This window comes from Argopecten irradians, chromosome 1, assembly GCF_041381155.1.
Source record: "Argopecten irradians isolate NY chromosome 1, Ai_NY, whole genome shotgun sequence".
Lineage (NCBI taxonomy): Eukaryota > Metazoa > Mollusca > Bivalvia > Pectinida > Pectinidae > Argopecten > Argopecten irradians.
The window spans coordinates 53,957,344-53,978,598 of NC_091134.1; the positions used below are offsets into that span (position 1 = coordinate 53,957,344).

Genomic DNA, 21,255 nt, shown 5'->3' on the forward strand with positions numbered 1-21,255 from the left:
AAATTTCATTTAAGCTAAAATAATTTTTGGAACCAGTTCCGTTTAAGACAAATTAAGGTAGATTGGAGAAAGAACGATATCTAGAAAGTGTCCAAAGTGATGACAATTGTCTAGAGATCTAGAAATATTGGTACTATTTATGAGTCCCGTTTATGGATATTTTACGCGTTATTCCAATATGAGACTCTTTATTGCAAGACCACTATTCTGTATGGTGCCTTAATTATATCTTTCCTGGTATCAAGTGTTGTATTTGTCCGAGCTGATGAGGCAGAAATGTGATTTTGTTAAAAACATACGAAGACAGTTCGAATGGAATAGGTATGTATGAAATGTTTTCCTTGAATTGGACACGTAAATGAAGAAAAAAGTAGTTTTCATTAGGCAAAATTGAACACATTTTCAAAACATATTTATCTTCAGACACAATGGCCCACTTAACATTGATTAATCTCTCATCCCGCATCTTTGAACCAATGCCAGTGACATCTTCCAGCATAGAAATTTAAGTTCCGGTATAAATAGGGAGTTTAACCGTCTTTAGCTATTCAAATGTACATAGAATCTATCAGGCCTAGCGCCAAAATCGGTTATAGTACACAGATGTATGCAAATATATCACACAGAAAAGGTCACACGATATATCGGCTATAAAGAATAGGATAAAGTTTACCTCTGCATAAAAGATATCTGTTTATAAATAATATCTGTGCTTGATCTCTGGGTGATTCTGTGTAGTCAGTGTCAATTGTACCCGATTCATGATTGATATCTTAGATGCATAAATGGTGCAGTATATATAGCTTATAGAGAGAAAAGTTTACAACCAGATCGCTGAAGCAAACACATTATATCATGAATATGAGAGCAAACAAAACCATATTACTCTGGTATATCTGTTTTATCTGAAGTAAATCCTCCATTTCGAGAGCCACCTACGTATGCCATTTGTCACCACATTACGTTATCTATATAATAATACATTTTTCTCATTGTCGTTTTTGAAAGAGTTAAACGTTAATAGTTTTGCATATGCGTTATAGATGAAAGTGTCAATAAAATGTTTGCACATTTGTAATCAGGAAAACAGCATGATATTACAATGCAAGTTACCTGTGTACCTACTGCTTCTATTGATAATATTGCAAATGGAATGACGTCGGTTGTGTTTTTAATCTTAAAATTATTTTTGAATTATCCAAGTAAACACTTGATAACATAGTAATCCTAAGCTTGCCTCTATATCAATACCCTCCTCTGAAGACAAAAACGACCTCATGATATAGAATTAAATATAGAAAATACAAAGGAAAGAAATATTTTAATAATGTTGAATGTAATACACCTTTCGGCGAGTGGAGGCCGAATGCGGAAGTAGACTTTCAAAATGTCATAAATTTTGATGTATAAAAATAGTTAATATAAAAATATATTTTACAATAGAAGACATGCGAACCAAGGTTTTGTTGTATGGAATAATAAAGGAATATCAATATTCAGTTAGAAAGCATTGGCGTTAAAATGAGATCACCCAAATACTCTTGCATGGAGAGAGTTTATGAAGGTTTTATAAAATGTTCTATATTCTTTTCAGATTAATAAAATATGTTACCTGTTAGTGATCGAGATCGGGTTATCTCAGTCGAGGGCTAAGATTTTGTAACATAATAACAACCGAGGAATGCTACAAAATTTTAGCCCGAGACTGAGATATTCTACCCGATCTCGATCACCTACAGGTAATAAATTTTTTTTCTCGTGCCTCTTAATATATAACAAAACCCATCTATACGCGTTCAGAGCGTGAAATTATCCCGCCTCCTGGTTCAAAGCCGATTAACCATTTCGTCTGCGCTTCGAATTCATTCATTCCGCGTCAAACTATTGATCGGTTATAAATCGTATTTAATATACTCAATATTACTCGCTTGCAGATCCAATATCTATAGGTACTTCAGACATTATGTCATTCTGCTTCTAAGACGGTGATCAATGGCCGAGTGACAGCTGAAAATTCAAAATAAGGTTTCTCTTCCTTGACACATTTGGTATTGCTATTGGACGGAAATTGGCCATTGATGTTCTATTTACAATGTATAACAACAAGTGATTAATAGTAAAATATGTTGTTATCACCTGATGATGGTAAGCGTTGTCGTCCATGCCCCATCTTCTCATCCGTCTACTTTGTTATTTAATCCCGTCATTATGTTAAAGGCCCATTACCTTTCCGGAGCAATATATAAAGGTTTCTTACCAACATTAATAACACCAGAAAATGCATACCGATGATCTAAAATAAGGTTACGACACCAAACATATGCAAGATTTCCTGCGTAATATATGAAAACAGTGGAGAGTCAATTCGCTGTTTTGCCGTCTGGCGCAGTGATAGTCGACTACCGCGCGGTATTTAGGACGACGGCGGGAAACATAAGACGACCCGCGTTATGAAAATAAACATTTTATTTATTTTAATCAAATCGTTCATAAGGTGATGATAAATGTAGTATAAACGGTAAGTTAATAATTTTAAGGACTCTACAAAATTATCGATCTTGTTTTACATTCCCATTTTAAAAATTAAAAGCCGTTTCGGAAAGGTAGTGGGCCTTTAATATTTTTTTTAAATATGTCAATTTATCTACAGACGTTGATAGCTAATTAAACTTTTTCTATCGACAAACACACGGTCAACGTGCCTTATATGTTGATTTTGTGATATTGTTTTTGCAGATGACGTGGATCTTTATGTGTATCCTTATTGCTTGGGTTTACACAGAGGTAAGATATGGTCTAACGTACAGCAATGAAACGATGTCTTCCTGAAATACGTACGCAAATAAATTTTAACTTTATATGTGTCAGTTCTTGATTTAAATCTCTAATTACAATTTTGTTTTGTTTCTGGTAATTTTGCTCCAAGTTCTGAACGAAATTATGACTTTCAATTAATTTTCAATGACATAGCTAACTTCTCGTCCACAACAATGGCAAAGCTAACTACTCATCCATTACAATTACATAGCTAGCTACTCATCCATGAAAATTACATAGCTAACCCACTCATCCATGACAATTACAAAGCTAGCTACTCATCCATGAAAATTACATAGCTAACCACTCATCCATGACAATTACAAAGCTAGCTACTCATCCATGACCATTACGCTGCTAAATACTCGTAAAATGTTGGATTACAGTACTTGCTACTTTATGATTTTCTGTGCGACCTTCTCGTTATATATATATATATATATATATGTAACATCTAGCCTACCACTGGGGTCGTGCCGCCAGATCCGGCCTGTGGGACTACAAGGCGTTGTTGGCCAGCGGTGTGTCCTTCCACAGGCTGTAATGACTTCCAAATCAGTTGGTCTTTCGAATGAGAGTGGAGTATGTTGGTCAAGGTGACCATTATATTGCACTGGGTTTCTCAGGAAACAGGCAAATGGGATTTTTTTTAATTTGTTATTAAACATTCACAACAATATAAAACAAAAAATGTATGCTATTTACAAAAAATGTAAACTTATTACAAGAAATTACAACATTGCTATGCATGATTTGGTAAACTACCATTGATTAATCGTCAGTGAATCAAACTACCATTTTTACTGTTTAATGGGAACGGAATTCAGATATCAAGATTTTTCATTACACATCTAATGTTTTGAATTGATCAGACACTTTCATTCTATCAGGCAAGGAGCAACATCGTCATGTGTCGGAGTGATCGGAGCTCTAAGAATGTCGAGCTCGGCCACACTACCGCTGATCAAAGGTACTTCTCTTTACCAGTGAGTACTCTGAATTATCACTCTAATTTGTATTCGGCAATTATTTTAAAGATACATGTACACTGTATAAAATTCCATTTTTAGTGTTATAACAATGTTCACTTATTCACTGGATGTAGTAATAGTGTGTCCTTTAGTAAAAAAACAAAGCAAAACAATAATAAAATAAATTAATTTAAAAAGGGATGCCTTCCATTCCCTGTTCATGGCTAGGGACACAAAACATATCTCTAAAAACCTATCTAATAAAATAAGGTGGTAAGATTGCAAACCTTTTTTTGATACAACACTCTTTGAAATGTCACTAGTGATAAACCAACAAGGTCTTAACAAGGTCAAACTACTTCAAATGTCTTATGTAAGTTTATTTGTTTATTTAGCATGTAGAAATTGCAATTTCCTTGATTCCTTGAACCAAATATATCTTATTCTGAGAACTTTGAATGAAACTTATTGTCTCCTTTCGCTCCGCTATATTATTTTAGCTTGATAAATTAATTGCCATTACCATCGTATTCTATTCTTGTCAATACAAACTGATTTCAGACATATGCTCGACTCCGGAACACGGCTTTTAGCGTCAACAACATCACCACGTGTTCTTTTGATAGGATCATAAAACCTGGACGGGTTAAAACCAATAATGTGGGGAGTCTTACCAAACCTTTCTACCTCTTACGTGCATGGGGACCGGTGACAAGTAAGAAAGTGTTTTCAAATTATAACAGGAAAAAATCAAAACAAAGAAATATATATATATAATTTACTTTCACACACATGAAGAATTAAAAACAGATACAATATCCCTTTTTGTGACATAATATACAGGATATGTATAACCCGTCATTATGAATGTGGTCGAATTTCCAGTTTAAATAATGCTTTATCTGAAAAAGGTTTTAAGCCAATGTATTTACCTATTCATTTATTAATCAATTTTTCTCTCACATAATGATTGATGACTATCAATTATTATTCATTAGAGTTATGTAATAAAGTTTTTTCCGACGCTTACTATGGATTCCGTTAAAGCTATAAACAACCATACCGTGGAAGTATTTAAGTCGTACTTTCTTCAACAGACCAAATGTAATTGTGACTTGAAATTACACATTTATATTGGTTCAGAAAAAAAACTTGTAGTCTTTATTCTCATTTTAACAGATGGTACACCTGTCCAGCATATCTCTAGAGGATCGTCTGTCGTTGCTTTCTCCGCCGCCGGACATTCTGTGCTCTCAGCAACTACAACTATTGGCGGATGCCTCGTGATGACCGTTCTGATTCTCCTGTTACCATAGAAACCGTAACTAACTTCCACCAACTTTCCATCGGATGTCAAGGTTACCAATTTGTTCCCCCTGTTACCACACGCTGGTCTCATGGAAACCCACCTTTACCTCCAGACTCCCAAAAAGAAAATGATTTGGGGGAGGTTTCCTGGTTACTAAATTGTTATTTATATTTTAACAGGAGTGAGGGTAACCAAGCGGTCATCATGTCATATTTCTGTCAAACAACGGAATGTCCTTATTACAATCACATCATCTCTCTAGTATATAGTAACTTTATATTCATACTGTTTATAGCTATACAATTGCTTTCTCCTGAAGGTGATTTCATTATATCTGAATCGCTGATCATCGCATTTTAGAAGAATGCATTATTTTATCAAAAACTTGTCATTATTAATTACTATTTTTTATTACTTCCTCAACTATAAAACATCATTTAGACAACCCTCAGCGAAAAACAATCAACAATAATTAAATCATGATAATTCAATTCAATTTTGTCTTTAACGAGCATTTTTATTGGTTAAACAATTCACTTAATCAACCAATAAAGGAAAACAAAATGGTGCCTCCTTTTGTTACGTCGCTTCTGATCGGCTGAGATAACGGCGTAATGATTTCATAGAAAAAGAGTCCAATATGAATTTGTAATTTTTATGAGATGAGCCGTAGGAAATTGAATTATTAGGATTAATTTGAATAAATTTGTTATGTTATGGAGTTTCAAAAGTAAAATCTGGGATTAGATGGAAGTAACATTCATTTAAGATTATATATATATATAATATACAAGAATTACGTTTTCCTGATAACGTTTTCATGTCATCCTCAATACAAACCATATCCCAATTTACGATATTACTTTTACATCTTTTGTATTTGTATCTTTTTGTTTGTTTGGAAATTAAATCATTGATACTTTTTGTTGTTGTCTTATATAATATTGAATCAGATAAATTGATACTACCGGGATGAATCCAGCAACGATACTGATTTCACGAGGTACGAATTAATTTGTGCATAATCTTTCCCATCAGGTAATTTAAATCATTGGCAATGCCTGTGTAATATTTTAAAATTACCTTTATGTATAATAATGAACTTTTGACAATTTTACTATAAGACAAGGATTTATCACCAAACAAAAACAGTTCGACTGTTTTAATCGGAATATATCATTACAAACCATATGAAGAATCATTACACAAATAATGCATTCTTTGTGTGAAGCATGTTTCTGTTGAAACGTACCACAATAAAACACAATTTGAACAGTCGCATGGCATTATTTCAAAACTACTTTTATGAAAATCGCTGCGATTGTAACCAACTATGTTAAGCTAAACTGTGTTTATTGTAAATTTAAAAAAAAAATGAAATGCAAGCATTTTCAATCGGTATCGTCGTCCTTATAATGGTCTTACTTAAACAATTATCTTACACTTAAAAGTGGTTTCTTATTGATATATTCTATTCATTTTATTTTATAATATTTTACTACAATTTCAACTCCCACAATCGGTACATATGGTACATATTGTTTCATTTATAAGCTGATTGGTTTCAATGTATCTATGATATGTGATTGGTACACGTTATTTTAAAGATTTTAGTAACATAATATACATAATGGTGACTAGAGTTATCACAACAAAATTTCAGAAGGGATACAAAGTACCAATTATACATTAAGGTAGATATTATCTATCAATATGTATGTGTACACGAAGGGATATGAACGGAAACTAGCGATGTAGTGGCGGGGTTGATAATAGGTCAGGCGCATCACCATTGCTCCTCTTGCCATCGACAGTGTCAGGATTGAAAGGTACGTTAGCAATCTATTAACATTGTATCTATACAAATATATGTTACTTACAACTCAGCATTTAAAAAAGAACCAAGAAAAGTTTCAAAATATATTTCAACTTACGATTATAAAGATTGAAAACCATTCTTTAATGCATTTAGCTGTGCTGTAGGCTCGATGCACACTGATTTAAAGCACTGAACTTAGTATTTAACTCAACAATGTCTAGGAAATATTTGTTTGATATCAGACTTTTTCATTTTAAAACTCACAGTGTGATACTTCGTTCATGTAACTGTCATTTTTACATGGCACCTTTTATACATTAGAAACACATTGTGGTCTGCTAGTAATAATTTAAACCAACTTTTTTCACGACTACTAAATTAGATTAACATTCGTGGACTTAAGAATCAAATACAAATTGTTTTCAATATAAATGATGTAGATATCAATATTTGAAATAAATTTTCGCGAAATTACTTGGATTGCGAGATTCGAGAGGAGGAACTCGACTCATATCAGCTCAAGTAAAGGTGGTATTTGCTTTCTTTTCTTAGATTTTTTCGTGACTTATCCCTATCTAATCATGACAGTGTGAACACCTGACAGAATTGAGCTAGCATTTGGTTTTGAATTGTTATAATATATTATGAATATATGACGACTGTATCATAACAATTTCTACTTAAGGTTAGGCCTTTGTAGTGAGTAGTATAATATGCTACCTATGTCTGGCTCATTTTCACCATCGTGGTATAAAGGTTTCTCCCAGCCACGTCATCCAGATACAACAGCTAATATATCCGTCATTATACATTGATGACCTTCAGACTGGGGTATACAGTCAGCTGAAACAGGAATAGGATTAGTGAATATGTTACATTATAATTACGTGCTGGGCCTCCTAGTATCCGGCATACTGAAATAAAGAGAAGCATTTGAGGTAAGGAGAGCGTGAATCGCCGTCTAATACAAATAGAGTTTATCAGATCCTTCACTGTTTACATATATCAGAAGCTGTTTGTCGATCATCCCAGCTAGCTGCATTCACCTACCCATTTTTCCTATTTACATTTTTATATGTTAATATATGTATGGCTGATCCTACCTTACTAAAGGGAAAATGCTCGCATTTGGAAACAACGTTTACCAAGATATAATAAGTTTGTTATAAACACCAGCATATATAACGTTTGATGCAATGTATCCTATTGTTCCTGGATATCCAGAAGTAAGAGGTTGTGATAGATAGAGAGATATCTCCAGTCGTAAAACAGAATTGTGATTCATTTCCTGCAACATGATACAACGCCCAACGAGACATAGGTTTCTGTACTACGATCTAATAGACGTAGCAGTCCCCATACTTGTAAATTTTCAAGTAACGTTAATTATATATTCTAGTAAGGTCAATTGCTATTCACAAGTTGTATTATTTTGCTTTCAAGATGATATTTAGTATGAGCACTTCAGACATTATGCTCTTCCGCTTCTGACATTATGATCAATGACTGATTAATTGCTGAAAATATTCAAGTTAGGTTTTCGCGTCCATGCCACGTTTGGTATTATAATTGAACGCGAATTGGTCACCGATTGCCTACTTACAGCGTTAATGATATGTAATTAACAGTTGTCAGTTGTTATCACCCAATCATCGTCAGCATTGTCCTCAAGGTTTTATCTTCTCGTCCAGTTTCTACTCTTATAGTCGAACTTAAGTCTACATTCATCTCTTTTTAATCACATTTGGGACGTTATAAATGTTCTGTCATGATGTTGATAATTTTGTTTTTAAAATATGTCATTTATCTAGAGGCTTTGATATCTAATGATTTTTTTCTGTCGACAAACACACGGGCAACATGCCTATAGTCTCTTTTTGTGATATTGGTTTTGCAGATGACGTGGATCAAATTTGCGTGCATCCTTATTGCTTGTGTTTACATAGAGGTAAGAATAGTCTACCGTACAATAATTAATCTATGTCCTTAATCACGTAGATGTTCTTCCTTTGAATAATTTTTAGAACCGAAACACTGTCTAGAATATCTGCTGATTATGATCATGAATCATGACTGGGATAAATCAATCCATCTGGCTATACTATACTTTAACATGTACTGCAAATTGCTTGACAGTTTATGAAGTGAACATTATATTTGCCATGTTTTTGTTTAAATATTCAATTGACAATCGATTTCATTCCTACTGTCACTGATAATTGATAAAGGGCTGTTAGATCGGGGTTGATTTTATGTACTGTAAACAATCTTATTTTCGCGATTACTTTATTTTAGATGTCCATGGCTTACTACTTTTTGATGGCAATCAATTATCGCGATTTTCTATCGACTGCAAAGTAAATGTACAAATGTTAGTTTACAGTACTTGCTACGTTTTGTGTTTTGTACAACCTTCTCAACATAAATATATTTGCAACATCTAGCCTACCACTGGGTTCGTGCCGCCAGATCCGGCCTGCGGGACTACAAGAACATGTTGGCCGGCGGAGTGTCCTAACACTGGGTGTAATGACTTCCAAATCAGTTGGTGGAACACAAACTCAGGCTACCTACGCTTTCAAATGAGAGTGGATTATGCCGTTCAAGGTGAACACTATATAGCACTGGGTTTCTCAGCCAACAAGCAAATGGTAATTTTTTTTTATTTATTTTAAAAATCAAAACAATAGAAAACAAAAATTGTATGTTAATTACAAAAAATGTATCATGCATCCTTTGGTAAATACTCATTCATTATAATCGTAAGTGAATAAAACTATAATTTTTCACTGTAAAAGGAATTCATATATCAAAAAGCTTCATTACACACGTGAGAATTGATGAAGCTCGTTTTCATATTATCAGGCGGACAGCAGCATCGTCATGTGTCGGAGCGATGCTAATGTCGAGCTCGGCTACACGCCTGCAGAGAGAAGGTACCTCTCTAGACCAGTGAGTACAATTATCACTCTTATTTATATTCAACAATTATTATCATACGTGTACATTGTATATACAAATTTCCACTCATTAAGGTGAGGTCGCAACAGTGTCATCTAGTAAGAAAACCCGATGCCTTTCATTCCCTGTTCCCGGACAGAGACACAAAACCTGTCTAAAGGGCGACAACTAAAACAAGTTGAACTAACTGTGTGGTAACACTCTTAACGATATCACTGCTGTTAATGACATGGTTTTACTAAACCATCAAGGTCGTATTCATTTTTACCAATTTTTTTACTCCAAATGTAAGTTTATTTGAACAAAATGGAAATTTCTTTTATTTCTTAATTAGTTGACCCGAATATATCTCATTCTGAGAACTTTAAACCTTTTTATCCGATGAATTATTATCATTTTAAGCTTGATACATTATTCGACATTACCATAATGTTCTATCCTAACCAATGCCAACTTCTTTCAGAATTTTACTGGACTCCGGAACACTTCTTTTAACGTAACAAATACCATTACCACGTGTTGGTTCGATAGGATCATAGAGCCTAGTGAATCTGAAATGAGGACTCTTACCAACTCGTTCTACCTCCTACGCGCATGGGGGCCGGTGGAAAGTAAGGGAGAGTTTTTAAATTATAACAGATTTTTTTTTTATAAAAAATGCAATGAACACATGACTTATTAGGATTCGATACAGTATTAATTTTTGTGACGTAATATATAATACGCCATTATGAATGAATAATATTTGAAAAAAGTCAGTGTGTTTATCTATTCATTTATGTATCCAATATCCTCTAACTTAATGATTTATGACTATTAATTCATTCAGTAAATACGTGCTATGTTATTACGTTCTTCATAAAAGATGCTTACTATGATTCCGTCAAAGCTAAACAATCAGGGAAGGATTTAAGTCATATTTTCTTCAACAGACCAATTAAAGTGTAATTGTGACTTGAAATTGCATATACATATTGGTTCAGCAAAATTTCTCAATTTCCAATTTAACAGATGGTGCACCTGCCCAGCATGCCGCGAGAGGGTCCTCTGCCGATACTTTTGCCTATCCCACCCAGGTTGCCGCTGGACATTCTGTGTTCCCAGCAACTACAACTATTGGCGGAGGCCTCGTGATGTCCCTTCTGATCCTCCTGTTACCATAGATTCGTAACTTCTAACAACTTTCCATCGGATGTCAAGGTTACCAGTTTGTTCTCATGGAAATCCAATTTACCTCCTCCCTCACGAAAAGAAAACGATTTGACTTCAGGTTCCTGGTAACTAGATTGTTATTTATGTTTTAACAGTGGTCATACTTCTGTCAAACAACGGAATGTCACTCCACTATATAGTAGTTATAGTTATACTTACTTTTAAGGTGATTATATTATATCTATATCAGGATAGTTATACATTTGGTATATTTTCTATCATCAGATTACCAAAGGATAAATTTTTGAATTAGAAAGTATTTTATATTAGTTTTTTTTACTACATCATCAACGGTTTAACATCATTTAGTCAACTCTCAGTGAAATGAATAAAACTTTATTCTATGTTTTGACTTTGTAAATTCTTCGAAATGTAGGTTGTTGCAGTTATGTGATAAAAAGTATGTTAAGATTGTGTCCATTTTCTATGAGATTTTATGAAACTCGTAAAGTTTTAATTTTTTTGCTCGCCAAATCTCGCAAAAATAAAAATTCATTTAAGATCCTATATGTTCATTGCACCATATTCAAGAATTATATTACGTTTTCCTTAAAACGTCCATATCATTCTCAATAAAAACTATACCCCAATTTATAATACCTGGTATTGCCTTTGTATCCTTTATATTTGTATTCTTTTGTTCGTTTTGGAAATAAAATCATTGATTCTTTTTGTTGTTGGTTTATATAGTTTCACCATGCTGCAGTTAAAAACCTTCCGTTAAAGCATACTTTATTTCAACTATATCTCGGTTAAAACCTGTTTCAATTTTACTCCATTTATTGTTCATGTGAGAAATGAAAATTATTAAAACTTCAGTTTAAACTTTTTTTTTATTTCCCAAAATTGGTCAGGTTTACTATTTGATATGCTGTTATAACATGTCTCGAGTTCACCTTCCCGATGACCTCAGTATGTGACTATGTATAAACCAATGAGAATAGTGAAAAATCAGGTCACATTTAATAGCGGAAGTGATCTATTAGAAGATTTGTTCGTCTTTTGGAACTTTTGAGCCATCCTTTGAGGTTGTTTTATTTTTTAAAAACTTCAGTCGCCTCACACATTTACACTTGATTCGATAGATTCTGACAAAATAATTTGAGAGGAACTAATTAGTGTCCTTGAATAACTTATTGTTGACAGCTTTACGATGTGTTTTACAACAATAGAAAAGGCAGTAAACAAACAAAACTGGCGTGTTCTAAAACATCTCGATTTTGATCAAGATGGAACATTTTCAGTTTCAGGATGATTAAAATTACAATTATAAGATGATCTGAAAGATGTTTCAAAATAATCATAATAATCGATTCTTAAGCCTGGTACAATTGCTTTTTTATCCAAGGCCATACATTAAGTTTAAATTACAATAAAACGCGAAAATATAAATACTGTGCACATGTTTCCCCTTGAATTTTAATTCCAACGAAAAAGCAAACATTTATTTTCACACAAACATTGACTACAACGAAGATCAATGATTTCCCACTAGACCGATATACACATTGGAATGTTACAAGGATTCCTTGTTTTCTTGAAAAATGTGTACTTTTTATTAAAAAATTATGGAAAATCCGTGCATTTGCCATGCAATTTATATTACTTAGAATTACTAGTGGATGTTAAAGAAATAACAGGAAAAATAAAATTGGGTAGAAAAATTACTCCTTTTCCCTAGTCATCACACAAACTATGCCCCATCAGTCCACTGTAAATAAATTATGGCCCCATCAGTCCACTGTAAATTTGTGCCTTCATCAGTCATCACACTACAAACTTAGGCCCCATCATCAAAATTTGTCACCTGTACAATATATGCCAAGCATTCATCACTAAACTTATGCCCCATCATCACTGTATTGTGCTATCTCATACTACAAACGTATGCCCTCATCATCTACCCTGTAAACATATGCCCTAAGCATTCATCACGTTATAATCTTATGCCCTCACACTCAGTCATCACCTGTAAATTATGCCCTCATCACACTAAGCTTTTGCCTTCATCAGTCATCATACTACAAACGTATGCCCTCATCAATCATTACCCTGTAAACATATGCCCTAAGCATTCATCACGTTATAATAGTATGCCCTCATCACTACTGAGTCATCAGAGTGTAAATGTATGCCCTCATCACACTATAGCTGTTGCTTCTCATCAGTCATAACTTGACTGTTAACATACACTTATAATATTACATCAGTCATCACACTGTAAACTTGTATGCCATCATTCAACATACCCTCACCAGACTGAAATATCTTCATTAGGCATCCTTTCACAACATTTGATGTCCTCATTAAAAAAAATCAGCTAAAATATTATGTCCATATGACTTGATAACACATCTCATTTTGTGAATGAATCTGTTCCAAACTGAAATTACACCTAACACACTTTAAACTGATTAATTTATCTAAATCAATAAGCATCATTTTGGTCTTTTGATATCATACACTTCACCAAACTGTGTTGGTCAGGTAACAACTAAGAGTCTGCATATATACATAAGGGGCCGCGGTGGTCAAGTGGTTAAGATGTCCCGACATATTACCACAGGCCCTCCACCACTTGGATGCGGGTTCGAATCCCATGTGGGGCAGTTGCCAGGTATACGTACAGACCGCTGGTCGGTGGGTTTTCTCTGAGTAGTCCGACTTTCCTCCACCAACAAACCTGGCTCGTAATTACACGACCCTGGTTGTTAAAAGGACGTCAAACTAATATTAAGAGTCTGCAGCTTCATATCAATGGCTTGGTGAAAGTACGAGTGACAAAATGACAGAACTCCATATATTTTAAGTATATAACAAGCTCCTTCGATGGTATACACAGCATCGTCATGTGTCGGAGCGATGCGAATGTCTCGCTCGGCTACACGACTGCAGATCGGAGATATATCTCTATGGTAGTAAGTAGACTAAATTATCACTCTAATTTATATTCTACAATTATTAAGATACCTGTATATTTTATAATGCTCCATTTGTAGTATTAAGTCAATATCCACTCATTTATCGGAGGTTGTAATAGTGTCCTCAAGTAAACAATCCCGATGCCTTTCATTCCCTGTTTATGGACAGAGACATAAAACCTGTCTAAAGGGCGATAATCAAAACAAGATGTTTTCATTGAAAACGCTCTTCAAATATCACTAATGTTAATTTAATAACATGGTTTTCCTATCCAACAAGGTCATATTAATTTTTCATAATTAATCTTAACTTCAAATGTAAGTTCATTTGTTTTAGCTTGCACAAAACTGAAATCTCATTAATTCCTTATTAAGATTTCAAGATTTAAGATTTTATTTGTTACTCTCAGACACATGAAAATGTGTTACATGAGGACATAATGATATACATAGACATATACATGACAAGATGGACACAAAATATACATGTACAAGATATACAAATACATAGAGTTATAATCGTATAATGTTTAAAGTAATTTCATTATCTTTCTTAGAAAAATTGCGAATTTGTTTAAAACTTGGATACTGCAGATATTCAATAGACGCTCTAATTTTAAAAAAGTAGGATATTTGGTGTTGTACTGAACAAAATAGGTTTTTTCTAATAGCTTTAATTTCCCTTTTTTGACATTTGAAAAGATAGTGAAATTCATCTCCGATATCAACTTGACATAAATTACATATTCTATTTTCTTTCGGGATACCGAGCCATCGTCCAGTTTCAATAGGGAACTTTATATTTGAGGTACGAAATTTTGTAATAGTAATTCTGTTTTGTTCCGATAACTTTGTTAAATAACTTTCGAAAATAAATTCTTTTTTTAAATTTTGAATAAAACAGACCTTTGGACGAACCATTTTTGTATAAAAGCGTCACGTAGACGTTGTGCAACTTCATGCTTATAAAAAATTGCATACATAGGTATTTCATTATCGAATATATATGTGAATCCAGTATCATTAAAAATTTGTTTAACACGATCTAACCATTTAAACCGTATTTGTCCATTGCGACTTAAACTCGCCATTAGTCTATAAAAAATATTACTTAATTTATTTTCATTTAACAAAAGGTTGTTCCAAAAATTTAACATTCTCAGCTTTACCTGTATTTCTAACGGATGTCTTCCCAATTCACCATAAATCATATATCCAGGCGTGCTAGCCCTAACATTTAAAATTCTTTGTAAAAATTTAAGATGGGTTTGTTCTAAAATCTTGAAATCTTCGCAACCCCAGATTTCTGACCCATATAACAGAATCGGTTCAACTAAAGAGTCAAATAGCTTAAGATGTAGATCTACTGGTATTGCCTGATTTCGGATTTTAAAAAAATGAAAATATAGATTTTTGTGCCTGTTCTGTAAGCTTCTGTCTAGCCGCCATAAAATTTTCGTTAAATTTAAAAGTAATTCCGAGACATGTAAAGCAGTCTACAATTGTCAATATTTCATTGTCGAGTATAAAGTTGTTTTGCCGTCTACACTTTCTCTTGCTAAATAACATTACTTTAGTTTTATTAACATTTACTTCTAGCTTCCACACTTTACAATATTTGCTGAAATTATTCAGTGCAGCATGCATACCTTCAACACTTTCCGCAAAAATAACAGTATCATCAGCATATAATAGTACAAATACTTCTAGTAAAATACGTAATTCTCTGGTTATAATCTCATTAAGATTTTGGAGAGAAGTACTACCTTTAGATATCAAAAATTCCTCCAGATCATTAAGAAACACAGAAAACAAAAATGGAGAGAGATTTTCACCTTGGCGTACCCCAAATTGACAAGGGAAAAAGTCAGTGGTTTCCGAATGGAATTTCACACAGGACTTGATATTATCGTACATATTGTATATTATTTTGAAACATTTACCCTATATACCACTTTTAATCATTTTCTTCCAAAGTCCTGTTCGCCAGATAGTATCGAACGCCTTACGAAAATCAACGAATGTGCAATAAAGTTTTTTACCACTTGATGTATAAAGAGATATTAAAGTATGCAAAATAAAAATGTTGTCCATGGTTGAGTGGTTTTTCCGAAACCCTGCTTGATTTTTAGATAGTAAACTAACAGTATCGGAGTATTTGTTAAGTCTGTTATTAATTATACGTGTAAATAGTTTTCCTAAACAGCTTATCAAAGTAATAGCTCTGTAATTATCGGGGTCATCAGGATTTCCTTTATTTTAATAAATTGGTTTGATCACGCCGATTGTCCAACTTTCTGGTATTAAACCAGTTTCAAATATAATATTACATAATTTACAATACATTGACATTAATTCAGGAGACGAAAATTTGATATATTCATTTAAAATGTTGTCTACACCAGGCGCTTTACTATTTTTCAGATGGTTAATAGCATTTTTAAGTTTATCTTCCGATATCATACTATTAAGTATAGTGTCATTCTCTTCGGGGATGACGTCATTATTTTGATTAGCTACGTCATTTTCATTATCATAGACAGTCTGGTTTTCGTTTTAAATTCTTTAAAATACTGAAATAGAGTATCTATTGGAATTTCGCCATTTTTTGTCTTACACTGTGAATTTTTATTTAGAGTATTCCAGAACAGTTTAGGGTTATTTTTAGAAATCTGGCGGAATTCTTTTGCGCATTTTTCTTTGAATTTTCTGTGATTTACACGGATTCTTTTCCTATACTCTGTTCCTTTTTTATTCATGTGATTTTTACTAAAAGTCGATTTAATACGTTTATATGTACTTTTAGCTCTGTTAAATTCAGTGCGAGCTGTTTTACATTCTTTATTGAACCATGGCTTATCTTTACCTTTTTTTGTATGTCGAGGTTTTTTAACTCCAAAAATATCTTTGGCTGAAGTAGTTAGCACAGAGCATATACTTTTTACTACATTGTTAATTTGATCATTAGTAATCAAACCAGAATCCATTGATTGCAGTCTATTTAACGTGTTCTCTATATTACGGAGACTGTCCTGTTTTGTCTGAATAGCTTCAGAAAACATATTTACTTTAGCCTGTTCCCATTTACATTATCAGTATGTATATGTAATTGGTCGTCTTCTGCTGATACCGGTAATGGAATATTTTGGCATGATTGTAAATTACAGGAAAATTCTATTGTTTTATGTACATCAGAGAATAAAGGGTCAAAATCACAAATTACGAAGTCAGACACTAATCGAAATGATTCTGGAGACATCAGCAGGTAATCTACAACACTAGTATCTTTAAAGGTTGTTACACCAATACATTTATCTCTGTAAATACGGCCGTTAGCAATAAATGAAGAACATCTTTTACATAATTCTAACAGTTTTGTACCATATCTATTAGGGTGCGCCGTGTCTTCACTATACCTGGTAAGACTTATATTTTGACTTGTAAGTTTTTCGCATGCATATACATTTTCAACATTAAGGACTGAATATATCCTAACTCAAAACTTTGAATGAAATTGATGGTCTCCTTACTGGCCGCTATTTTTTTATTATTATTTTTAAGCTTTATGAATTAATCGCCATTACCATTGTATTCTATTCTTGTCAACACTTACTAATTTCAGAACTTTTTGGACCTCCGAAACACGTCTTTTTACGTTACAAATGGCATCACCATATGCTGGTTCAATAGAATCATAGAATCTACATCTTCTAGGTTCTTTGATCTGAGAAATCTTACCAGCCCGTTCCACCTCCTACATGCATGGGACCCTGTGACAAGTAAGAGCGAGTTTTTAAATAATAACAGACACCATTATGAATGTTATCGAATATGAAAGCACTTCGAAGGAAACGATTTACAAATTATAGAATGCATCATTTTAAACTCATGGATCGATTTTAAAATGAATAATCGGGTAAAGCTTGGCTAAAGTCGGTCACAATGGTAGTACATTCATTTTAATTTCTTATGAAATAGAAAAATAAAACTTCCCGTCAAGATCGTTTTACATGCAAAGAAATAGATTTATTTTAACGGAATCATGGGGCTTTTCTTTAATTGCAATGGTCTAAACTGGACAATATAAGCAGAACTTTACCGTCGTTTTGATATGCAAGTACCTTTGGAAGGCTACTTAAGGCATTTAGACTAGTTTTGTCTGCCCGACTATTCACTTTAAGTCAAGGTGTATCTTTTCAATTTATTCATCCAACTTAATGATTGATGACTATCAAATAAATCATAATTCATTGGATATGTATATATTTTAAAGTTCTTTCGAAAGGACGATTACAATAGACTCTGTTAGAGCTAAACAATGGTATCAGTGAAGGATTTGGGTCATACTTCCTTCAACAGACCAACTAAACTGTAGAACTTGTAATTTTGATCTGACATTACACACATATATTGGTTAATGAAAATTTCTCAATTTCCCATTGAACAGATGGTGAACCTAGTCATCATACTGTGCGAGCATCATCTGGCTTTACTTAGGCCTATCCCACCCAGGTTGGCGCCTGACACGCTGTGCTGCCAGCATCTACAACTATTGGTGGCGGCCTCGTGATGACCCTTCTGTTCCTGCTGTTACAACAGAAACCGTAACTTCCAGCAACTTTCCATCGGATATCCAGGTTACCGATGTGTTCTTCCCTGGTACTTCACGCTGGTCTCCTGGAATCCATCTTTACTTCCAGACTCACAAAAAGATAACGATTTTCCCACGTTACTTGATTGTTATTTATGTTTTAACAGGAGTAACCGCGCGGTCATTATGTTATACTTCTCTCAAACAACGGAGTGTACTTATCACCATCAGTTCACTCCTCTAGTATTTACATTGATACAGTTACTATTAGTTTATAAGTGTTTATATTATTTCTAACTCATAATATTTATATATTTGTCGTATGTCTGATCATCACATTTCAAAAGGATGGATGCATTGTTTGATTCGAAATTATTCAATATTAGTTTCTATTGTTATTTCTTCATTAACGATATAACAGGATTTAGACAAGCAGCAGTGAAACACACTCAACATTAATTTGGTAAATTTATGATAATTCAATTTTTGCTTGTAATGAGTATCTTTATTCGCTGAAAAGTTCACTTTATTAATCGATAAAGCAAAAAATGTCATCGCCGTGTGTAACGTCGCTTCTAATTGGCTGAGATAATAAGATTATGATTTCATGGAAATAGGGCTTGGAATTTTGAAGGTTAGCGGTAGTAATTGAATTATAAGGATTAATTTGATTTTTTTTTTTATTATGGAGATATAACACAAAAATATTTGTGTACTCAACATTAGTTGAATATATTCTCTATGCATTAAAAGAACGTTTTAACTATGATTAAAACCTTAATCGCATTACATAAACTAGTATATATGATATTATGTATTATAGGAATTATATAGTGTGTATTTATCACATATTCGGCTTGATATCCAGTGACTTTGCCCGTGTAATGTTTTTGCATATGTCATTTGTGTGATATAATCCAGAGCGCTTTTCATCATTAAAAAATCTGGCTGGAAAATCATGGTTACGTCGACGTCATGACTTGACGTCATTAAAAATGTCGTGACGTATTAGAGGTTGTCGTGACAAAAAGGCGGCCTTCGCTGGATAATTGCGACACATTTTGACATTGAGATTCATCAAAATGTAGGTGGTTGTAGTTAAGTAATTAAGTGTTTTAAATGTATGTTAATTTTCTATGAGAATTTATGAAACACGCCTCGAAATTTAAGTTTTGCTCGCCAATCCTCACAAAAAGTTTCTCACACTCATTTAAGAAAATCTCATATGAAATGAACATTCATTTAAGATCCTTCAATATGCAAGAATTACTTTAACGTTTTCATGTCATCCTCAATACAAAGTATACCCCATTTTATAATATTCCCTTTGCATCTTTTATGTTTGCATTTTTTGTTTGGAAATAAAATCATAGATTATTTTCATTGTTGGTTTAAGCGTTATTTATTCAGACCATAACGTGTCAGATTCACTACATTTATATCAGATATTGTGCAAATATATCAAATAAATTAATTAAAAAGTAAAATCCATCTTTCTGTATTTTGCAGATTTGTAAACTGAGTGCTATAAAATAGTAGTGTGGAACTTAGTGACCTTTCATAATGCAATGTGCAAATTAAGTGAATGTAAACAAAACGGCGGGTCAATAACGTAGATGAAGCGATCACAAAGAAATTCTGAGAGAAACTTTATACTTGTGTGATGTACATGTACCGGCAGGCGACTAATTGTCGCCTAGTACCAACTTTCGCTGTTTCTGTATGATGAGATCATTGGCAGTACTCCGAAAAACAATTTTCAACTCTTAATTACAGTGCAATGACAACACGTGAAAATATAAACACTGTGCACATGCCTCCAAACGAATTTCAATCCAAATATAAACCCCAACGACAATAAATGCTTTCGCACTATACCGATATATATTAGAAACTTTGTCTTCTTTCATACGTTTTTCTTATGATTGAAAATGTTTGGTATTTCGTATAGTCACTTTTAGTTATGCCAAGGTCACATAAAGACAGCAAACCGTGTATACAATGTATTGCATGTGATGCACGTTTGTATACTGTGATATATGGACATGTGTCTCCTTGTGATCCTGAAAACTCTTGTATATCTTAAAATACTGTCTTACTGAAGCATAACACAACAAATACCCCGAACAGCACACCCTACCCGCTCAAATCACATTGACAACGGGCAAACCAGGCTTCAAAATTCCTTTACAAGGAACATCTAGCAGAGGCAGAAGTTTTACCATTTTAAATGCTATGGTGCGTCTTGTTCACGGTAAAGAAGCCAAAAACATGCATCACATGTCTAATCGATCATTCGATAGGGAAAAAGATATTCTTGTTATATATATGCGTGTCTTGACTGCTTTGAAAACTTTTTATACAGTTGGAATCTGTGAACATTAAAAACCTCTGTTAAATTGCTCTTTATTGCTGCTTCCGGAAGGTTCCACTGTAAAATTGTGTATTTAATGAATGATAATTTGACTTTGAGAGCAAAGAATCCTTTGAATGTGTAGAGAAGTTGTTTGTTTTTTGCAACAGTAATGTGCAAGAAGATGTAACTGGTCTATGGCTACTTGATAAATAAATGATTTTGTAATGTACCAGGCTTGATGTCTATGTGGTTGAAGTGATGACAAGCCTTTTGTATAGCATAACTTGTTCTGAACCTA

General features: G+C 33.4%; 2 protein-coding genes and 1 long non-coding RNA gene across 4 annotated transcripts; all 3 read left to right on the forward strand.

The window, feature by feature from the left end:
* The first annotated feature begins 29 nt into the window (after window positions 1-29).
* Window positions 30-6,021, forward strand: LOC138333367 (uncharacterized). The gene is made up of 4 exons (XM_069281712.1): window positions 30-2,784; window positions 3,708-3,803; window positions 4,350-4,503; window positions 4,968-6,021. Exons 1-4 carry the CDS (start codon window positions 2,737-2,739, stop codon window positions 5,102-5,104), a joined length of 435 nt encoding a protein of 144 aa, XP_069137813.1. The 5' UTR covers window positions 30-2,736; the 3' UTR covers window positions 5,105-6,021.
* A 796-nt stretch (window positions 6,022-6,817) lies between these two features.
* On the forward strand, window positions 6,818-11,759 carry LOC138333355 (putative ferric-chelate reductase 1). Of its 2 annotated transcripts, none has more exons than XM_069281692.1 (6): window positions 6,818-6,926; window positions 8,814-8,864; window positions 9,361-9,567; window positions 9,782-9,868; window positions 10,341-10,488; window positions 10,889-11,759. In XM_069281692.1, exons 2-6 carry the CDS (start codon window positions 8,814-8,816, stop codon window positions 11,038-11,040), a joined length of 645 nt encoding a protein of 214 aa, XP_069137793.1. In that variant the 5' UTR covers window positions 6,818-6,926; the 3' UTR covers window positions 11,041-11,759. The 2 variants fall into 2 exon arrangements, with proteins under 2 accessions (XP_069137793.1, XP_069137803.1); XM_069281702.1 differs by lacking the exon at window positions 6,818-6,926 and adding an exon at window positions 7,657-7,854.
* Window positions 11,760-13,891: 2,132 nt separating this feature from the next.
* Window positions 13,892-19,998, forward strand: LOC138310792 (uncharacterized). Its single transcript, XR_011206481.1, has 3 exons — window positions 13,892-14,007; window positions 17,633-17,789; window positions 18,458-19,998. It is a non-coding gene; the product is annotated as an uncharacterized lncRNA (long non-coding RNA).
* The last annotated feature ends 1,257 nt before the right edge of the window (window positions 19,999-21,255 follow it).

Bases quoted from the DNA above. Each gene is read 5' to 3' on its own strand.
- LOC138333355 (XM_069281692.1), top strand. From the start codon at position 8,814: ATGACGTGGATCAAATTTGCGTGCATCCTTATTGCTTGTGTTTACATA. The intron at 8,865-9,360 runs GTAAGAATAGTC...TGCAACATCTAG, and splicing joins TTGCTTGTGTTTACATAGAG to CCTACCACTGGGTTCGTGCC. The intron at 9,568-9,781 runs GTAATTTTTTTT...TCATATTATCAG, and splicing joins TCTCAGCCAACAAGCAAATG to GCGGACAGCAGCATCGTCAT.
- LOC138333367 (XM_069281712.1), top strand. From the start codon at position 2,737: ATGACGTGGATCTTTATGTGTATCCTTATTGCTTGGGTTTACACAGAG. The intron at 2,785-3,707 runs GTAAGATATGGT...TCATTCTATCAG, and splicing joins TTGCTTGGGTTTACACAGAG to GCAAGGAGCAACATCGTCAT. The intron at 4,504-4,967 runs GTAAGAAAGTGT...TCATTTTAACAG, and splicing joins TGCATGGGGACCGGTGACAA to ATGGTACACCTGTCCAGCAT.